This window comes from Simochromis diagramma, unplaced genomic scaffold (assembly GCF_900408965.1).
Source record: "Simochromis diagramma unplaced genomic scaffold, fSimDia1.1 OVJJ01000344.1, whole genome shotgun sequence".
In the NCBI taxonomy this organism is placed as follows: domain Eukaryota; kingdom Metazoa; phylum Chordata; class Actinopteri; order Cichliformes; family Cichlidae; genus Simochromis; species Simochromis diagramma.
This window is the reverse complement of record NW_024387375.1, coordinates 6,128,923-6,137,173: the sequence shown is the minus strand read 5'-3', so window position 1 is coordinate 6,137,173 and position 8,251 is coordinate 6,128,923. Positions and strand designations below refer to the sequence as shown.

The 8,251-nt window shown below is 43.0% G+C and overlaps 1 protein-coding gene across 1 annotated transcript; it reads right to left on the bottom strand.

The window, feature by feature from the left end:
• Positions 1–36: 36 nt before the first annotated feature.
• slc1a5 (solute carrier family 1 member 5) lies at positions 37–6,682 on the bottom strand. Its single transcript, XM_040009250.1, has 8 exons — positions 6,007–6,682; positions 2,411–2,453; positions 2,193–2,261; positions 1,896–2,062; positions 1,184–1,417; positions 869–1,063; positions 552–686; positions 37–426 (listed from the first exon to the last, which is right to left on the bottom strand). The coding sequence occupies exons 1-8, from the start codon at positions 6,540–6,542 to the stop codon at positions 222–224; spliced, it is 1,584 nt and encodes a 527-aa protein (XP_039865184.1). The 5' UTR covers positions 6,543–6,682; the 3' UTR covers positions 37–221.
• Between the last annotated feature and the right edge of the window lie 1,569 nt (positions 6,683–8,251).

Sequence of the window (8,251 nt, the reverse complement as noted above, 5' to 3'; positions counted from 1 at the left end):
CAAAAAGGTCGCTAAATGCGCCCCATGTGTGTTTTCAGCTACCCCTCCAGAAAAGTGTTGAAGTCAGAGACATTGTCTAGTCTCTCTCTATACCGTACTCTTTTCTTCAGAGCAGACAACGGAAATGAGGGGCTTGATGCTCAGTTTTCTTTTTTTCCCCCCACAATATCAAACAAGTATCAGAACTGAGCCAGGAGTCCTTGAAAATGTCAACAGTCACATTACATACTTGACTCTTTTTCACCAGACCCTGATTTCTGAGCATCGCTTCGTTTACTAATGAGCGGCGAGCTCTCGGGGGCGGCCTCCAGCCGGACCTCGCTCAGCTCTGCTCCGTTTCGTTTGGCATCTCTGTCCACAAAGAACTGCAAGATCCCCGCGCCGAAAGCGTCACCTTCCACATTGAGCACCGTGCAGGTACGATCACTGAAGGAAGACAAAACAGATGGCACGCCATTTTAATCTCAGGGTATTTACAGCCAGCTGTGTGCCCTACATTATTGTAAATCTAGGGCATCACGGTCAACATCGTCCAAAGTTTGTATACTCACACAAGCCAGTCAACAGCCAGGATAAGAGAGATGTCGCTGGTGGGGAGTCCTACTGCCTCCAGGATAATAGCTAAAGTCAGAACACCGCCTGCAGGAATTCCCGCTGCTCCAACGCTGGATGCTGTAGCTGTAACACTAAAGTACAAAAAGCATGGACAGTAGCAGTTAGACACAAATCTATTGTCATGATTATAAAAGCCACTGAAATCACCTCTATTATTAGGTAACTATTTGATAAATAAGCCAGTGGTACAATTGATTTAGTATTACATGTCACTGTCTAACTGAAGGTGTGTTTTGGTGGCTTTGGGACTTACAGGATGGTAATGACTTGGATGAAGTTAAGGGAAACGTTGTTCAGCTGTGCAATGAAAACTGCGGCCACGCACTGAAAGAGAGCCGCACCGTCCATGTTGACCGTCGCTCCAATGGGCAGGATGAAGCGGCTGATGTGCTTGGATACGCCGTTCTTTTCCTCCACGCACTTCATCATGAGAGGCAGTGTGGCAGAGCTAAGAAGCAAGAAACGATGGCCGTGAGCGTGCAGAAAGGATGTATAGATACACTGTTGCTTTAGAAGCGAGAAATCTAAGTCATTCAGTATTTAACAACCTGAGAGTCACGTTTATTACCTGGAGCTTGTTCCAAAGGCTGTGGCTAGAGCCGTGAATATCCCCCAGAGGAAGGTGTAAGGGTTCTTCCTTGTAATGATGAAGTAGATGCCTGGCAACACAAGTGCTCCATGGATAGCATGTCCAATGAGGCAGCAGGCTATATATTTTCCCAAACTGGCAAACAGGCTTGCAACATCTTCCATTTCCACAATCTTCCCAGCTACAAGGAACATGATACCGATTGGGGCATACCTGCAAGGGAAGAGACGAGACAGTGATGTAGTTTAAGTTTCTGATACAGAGCACTTCTGGATAAAAGCACACTTAAAGATTAAAAAAAAAAAAAACAATATTCCTCTCATATCTGTCCATTAAATACACAACTCCAGCCAGAAATGTAGCAAAACTTTTTTAATATTTTGTCTTTGTGTACTGCATCCATAAAAATAATTAGCAAAGATATTGTTGAGTGCTCTAATGTTAGGAGAGACGGGGATCTTGTCGACACTGCGAATCAAGCCTTTAATAAAGACATAATGTTATGCAACTGCACATGCACAGTAGTTGCAGGATGAAGACGCTTCTATTCATTCAAATAGCAGGTTCAAAACAGCAGCGTGGTCCTCTTTAAAAAATACTTTGCTGTAGTTGAATATTTTGCTCTTCACACGTGAAGATTTTCTGTTCTTTTATTCCTTCCCCAACCCAAAAAGCATCCAGGTGTCCTTACCACATGATCCAGGACACCAGCACCATGGTGGCCTCGTTGAAGGCGTTAAAGAACTTGATCAGGATCTCTCCTTCCTCTCCCAGCTTCCGCAAAGCCACCCCAAACACGATGGCAAACACTACGAGACCAAGAATATTCATGCCATCCTGGTCTGTTCCAAAAGGCACCTGAAAAGCACACATGTTAAAAACAAAAAACTGAGTAAGAAAACACATTTATTCAGCGCTCAGTTTAAGAATACAGTCAGGTAGTTTGAGTGTATTTATAGTTCATTTTCCAGCCAATCACTCTGCTCACATTCTCCACCGTGATATTGGTGACTCCATCTGTGCCATTCTTTTTCATCAGCTTATAGGAGGTCGCATACTGTACAGGAGGCAAGAAATTGCTAGTTTAGTAGACTAATTAGCACATAATCAGCTTATCGTCATAGTTCTGTTACACAATTCAGTGGAATGACTATGTTAAAAAAAATACCCCACAACAACCCAAAAAAAATCAAATCCAATACTTACAGACTGAAAAGCAGCAGACACGAGGTTGGAGGGAAAGATGTTTCTGTGGATAAAAAAAATACAACACATTCAAATCCTTGTGCTCAGTGTGAAGTGGATTACTGGCTGTGATAGAGAGCAGAGAAATGACAGGTTTGGGAACTAAAGTGCAGAAAACAGGTTTGGTTGTTTGGGTTTGTTCTCAAAATACATTTTACTTATTTTTTTAAAAAGCACAGAATAGTAACACTGAGTAATGTCACATGTGCTGCTTGGAAATTTAATTTAAAAACCACAGGCTGACCTGCTTTGACTCATTACTGAGTTTCAGCTAACTATAGAGCAATACTGCTACTGATCCTGTGACATAGAAAGCACAAATGCCATCTCTTCAAATGATCAATGACAGCTCAAACAGAGAGGAGTCCGAGACTCGCCGTGTAAAAAACAGCTCAGAGAATTTAACTGTTAATCTCGGTTTTTCCCCCCCGTGTTGCTGTGACCTTATCCATCACCTGCTAACGAGTGCATGCATACACACTGGCTTCCACAGAGTAGGTACAGCTGCGTATTAAATTTCCCACGAACACACGAAAAACCCAAAGTGCACCCGTTCCCCCTGTGCTCAGCTGTCTGCAACAGATCTAGAGTAATAAGGCATTAACTCCTCAACCGCTTTCCGGTCATTCAGTCCCTTCCACTGGCGCTGCAATGCTTCAAGCTTAAGGATCATGTGACTGCATGACGTGGCAGAACTAGAAAACCGGCTGCGTCACAAACAGCCGTGAAAAGGGACTAAACTGCTGCTAAGCTTTCACACCATTTGGATATTCAAATGGATTGGCATAGTCTGAGTGTAGTAAGATGACGAGAGGAAAGAGGCTTAAGTATTTAATGTTTCATCAGCACAAAAGTGATCAGCATAATAATCTGTGTGTAGAATCTAAAGAGAATCCAGACTTCAAGCATTGTTAGAATTCACATGCCATCACATCCTTGTATAGTATTAATGGGAGGCAGGACTCCTGACTATATGTACACGTACACTACATTTGCACAGAGATGGCAATCCCAAGTACAAGCGTGGCTCACTCGTACACTTCCACTCCCTTGTTCTCCGCTGTGGTTACTTATTCTTGGCACAGGTACAAACCGCAGCACTAATCAAATTTAAAACAAAAAAGAACACAATGTTTCGTTTTTTCCGCCTTATCCTAATCAAGTCTACATGTGGATGCCATGCTCATTCGAAACTGTTCACTCTGAGGTGAACTTGCGACTTGAATGTAAATAAACTTGATTTTATTGTTTAACTGGAATGTTGGTATGAAAATAATGGGCCATCACATGCCTATTAGGCGGGTGGGTCTCCTACGTCAAACGGACAATTGTTTGTGCTCAGATCTTCTGACGTCTTGACACCATCCTGTTACACCATCCCTCAGCTGCTTTGGGAAAATGGTACACGTTTAGTATCAAACCCAACAACAGAAACTTCGGGCGCTTAATAAGGTGGACAAACGGATGAAACACTTAAGCTGAAAAATAGATTATGGTTCTAAAGAATGGGAATGAATCCCAGCATCTCAAAGGCCTGTTGAGCTCCTGACAGCTAAGGACAGGATGACAAAGATAGAAGATCTTCATATAACTAAGTTTGCTAAGAAAAAACAAAAAAACAAAAACATGTTCTAGCTTCGCGGAATGATAGCCATCACCCACAGGTTTTGTATGTCAAAAGGAAAAAAAAAAAAAATGCAACTGATAAGATATGTCAACAAGGATGTGTAGGAGTGGTGTGCTGTCTTTTTTTCCCCTGCTCTGTTTCGTATGAGTGTGCGTCTGCAAACAATGACCAGGCCATTATTGCGCTTTAATGAACAGCTCTTCAGTCAGTTCCACCCAGTAAGTTCCACGCTGCCTTTGTTGTCAAAGGTAACCAGGACACCGGCTGACCAGGCTCGCGCTAATGAGAGGCACGGGTCGTCTATTGGGATAATGTGCGTGCATGTGGAACGGTGGCATGTGTCCAATACAAGACAAACATTACCCTTGTTTCATATTTATCATCTCTTGCCTTTACCTCCCACCCCACGTTATGTAACGTCCTAATTAACGTCAGGTAAAAATGTTAATCTCCATCAGGGCACAAGGACTGTTTTATGGATGTGTTGCCAAGACTAAGTCACGATGCAAGGGGTGGGTGGCGAGTGGAATATTCTGGTTTTCATAGCGCACAAGTCCATGATTCACCGAGCGCCAGACTGAGCAAACCATGAACAGACCAGTCAAACTAACCAGGAATAATGATGCAATAGTTGCAAGCATTATTAAGACTGGATGTAAACAGACTCTTACAGGTGTGTTAATACTGTCTGTGTTCCATCTCGTCTACTTGAGGCAAACCAAATAAGCTTAACGTGATTCGTGGTTCAGATTACAGATCCAAACAGTAAACCCAAAGTCTTCTTGTTTACACTCTAAACACGTTTTTAACCTCTGTGGTGGGAAACACTGACACTGTACTTTATTTCAGACTATGCTGTTGCATCATGCTGTGTAGTTATGTCTTTAGAATAAAAAAAATATTCCAAAAAATAGAAAAACTAAGCTTCACTGAATTGCTGTTGACATGTATGAAAAGCCCTCACCCCCAATTAGTGTCAGACCAAAACAGAGGTACAGGGGAAGCGTACACAGTGGACCAACATCAATAGGAACATGTAATAGTTGTTTAGATGACGTGGAACATTTCCTTCTGACGCAGTTGTTTGTGTACAATGGTCATAGATGCTTCCGGGTGTCCCCTCTCCCACACCATAGAGGTGACACATGCTTCATGAATGCCCTGTGAACATGACGCATTGATTTAAAAAATAAAAATAAAGATGTCGGGCGGGTGGGGGCGCATGGGCACCTACAGACGGAAATCATTTTTACTTAACAAGTTCAACAAGTTTAAACGGCATTGCGCCATGTTCCGTGTTATGTGTTTCAAAGTAAACTTTGACAAAAGTTGCGAACAGAAAACCTGTGAGCGTAAGCGTAAAGCGAGTCAGACTAAAGATAAAACACGTGTAGCAGCAGTACAAGTGAGCCCCTAGCAGGAAGTGTTTGAACCACAGTTGCGATTAGGAACAAGTTTCACGCACGTCTTCTGATTCCACGTGAAAACGTCACACTGGACAAGACGTGGAATATTACCAAATAAGTCAGTGTATGGGTTTAGTGGTCCTGAAAAAACAAAAACAAAAAAAAAACACTAACACAAAATAAAATCTTTTCATTTTTTTATAAAGCACCCGAGAAGGGACAACAGGACTGTGCCGGGGAGTTAACCCTCAGCGAGGACACAGCTGATGCAACCGTTTGTTGGCATTACAGCACTGCATTGTCCGGCTGTAGTGGACAACTAAGACGACATGTGCCCGATCGGGTTCTTACAAGTACTGCTACACGTACAACAGGTTACTCTGTAACTTGGCTACTATTATTAGATCTTTGGAGCGTCCTACGCGCGTCATTACATACAGGACTAATTACATGTGAAGGTTTAACGACTTTTTTAAGAGTATGTAGACTGACTGTGTGTGAGCAAGAGTTAGGGTTTCGCTTACCTTATCAAATCTAAGAAGGAGTCTATAATTTCTTTATGTGCAGGCACGTCTTCTTCCAAGTAGGCCGGCTTGTTGACGGACACAGACCCCGGCGATATGATGAAAGCCATCACGACCCCAATCGAGGACGCAATCAAGGTGGTGATCAGGAAAAAGAGCATAGCCAAGCCGCCGAGTTTGCCCAGGGCTTTGGGGTCGATGCTGGCCGCTCCGGACACCAGGCTGCAGACCACCAGAGGAATGATGATCATCTTCAGCAACCGGATGAGAATCTCACCTGGGAAGCCGATGTAAATCACCTGGGTTCTCGTTAGTGTTACATTACGCACACCAAGTCCAATAAAAACACCAACGATAACCCCGGCCACGGTGAGAATCACCAGCAGGTTGGCCTTGACGATCCTCAGCACGCGCTGAGACAACGTCTCCGGGGTGCTCTTCTTGGGGCTGTCCAGCCCGTTGGGCATGGGCTCGTCGAGGTGAGCCTCACCGTTGGATTCATTCCTGTTCTCTATCATGTCTACCGTCGAGGCCATGACGCGCGTTTAAACTTCCCCTAAAACTTAACGAAGGAAAACGTGTCTGAAAACTAGCAGCAACGTGGCAGGAGACCTTTCTAAAATTAAGGCAACTGCATACAAATTTCCTCCTGCGATTAGTGAACGTTGCTTGAGGACCGCGTGGGTTCTTATCTACCGGGAAGTATTCCACGCCCTCCTCTTAGTAATCTGGGCGTGTCTAACCAAGGCTGCAACATTCATTATAAAAACAGCGTTTTTGGATGGAAACATATAAAAAAAAAGTCGCTGATGTAACAGCAACGCCTTTTATGCTTGATGTCTTCACTACCCTGAAACAAGAGGCGATCGTTGCGTCACGCATTGTTAAAAGCAAGACAGCATAAAAATTTCCCCATACCACCTGAACTGAAAGTTACAGCTACGTGCAAAAGACGTTGAAAAGTCTTTGAAAAGTGTCCAACTTTTATCAAATAAATAAAAAAGGTCTAAATTAACTTTATAATGGGTTTCTTAATTAAAGGTGTGGTACACTCAAAATGATGCAGTGCTACAGGAATATTTGCCAGCTCTAATCTCTTCCTAGATTACTACCTTTCATCAGTTAAACAACTAGATCACATGAGTTGACAAGAGGTACAGGGTGTGGAGCCTGCTACTGCATTCATCAAGTCACACATCAACAAAGAAAATGTTCTTGCTTTTTTATATTGACGTAGATTTTGGCATGTTTTAACAGGGACATGTTCCATGACATTAATAAAAGAAAGAAAGAATAAAGAATATGGTAAGAGCCTTATGAATGAGCCTCTGGCTGGATGATTGGGGAAAAAAACAAGTGTTTCTGTAAGGAGACGTTTTAGACCTTTTACCTTTAAAAAAAGGGAAAGTTGGTTAATTTAACATCAGTTACAGCACAGAGAAAGTCTGTAGATATTAACAGCACTTTCATATTATATAATGAGATGCTTTTATGATGTGTGGTGTTCACTAGATTGAAACAAGCAACATATATTGCATCATGCAGTGACATCACAACACTTCCATTGAGGGCTGAAAGTGGCAACCACGTGTGACGATACAGTTTTAAGTCTCCAACTTTCAGTGAATACAACTATTTACATTTACTTTGTATTGGGGCTCTTAAATAAGGGTGTGGCACATTTAAAAATGATGCAGATCCACTGGAATATCTGTCAGCTTTAATCCCTTCCCAGATTACCTCTTTTCATTAGAACAGCAGTTGAACTAGGGCACATTAGCGGAGGAGAGGTACAGGGTTCGTCTCTACAGCTGTGGAGGAAGCCACCAGGGTTCGTCTCTACAGCTGTGGAGGAAGCCACCAGGATTCGTCTCTACAACTGTGGAGGAAGCCACCGGGGCTTTGATGTGCCCTCCCTCCTCTGCGGGTTTATTTGCTTTCTCCCCAAGTCACAAATCAACGAAGAAGAAACCTCTTAGATCATGAAAGGGTAACGCACGTGGAACGACAAGTGCAGTAATAACATTAATCTGACATCTGGCGTGTCTGGATGGCAAAGAATGGCCACTGAGGAGCAGTATGTTCTTTGCTAACTGTTTCTCACCCAGTTGTAGTGATGAGTGAATGACTGTGAAGCAACGGGCCGTGTGTTTTTCTTGGAAATGTGTTGACAGCAGTTAAGAATGAAAGTGAGTAATACAGTGTTGAGTAAGAAAGCAACTTTCAGATGAAAATAAAGGCTTAA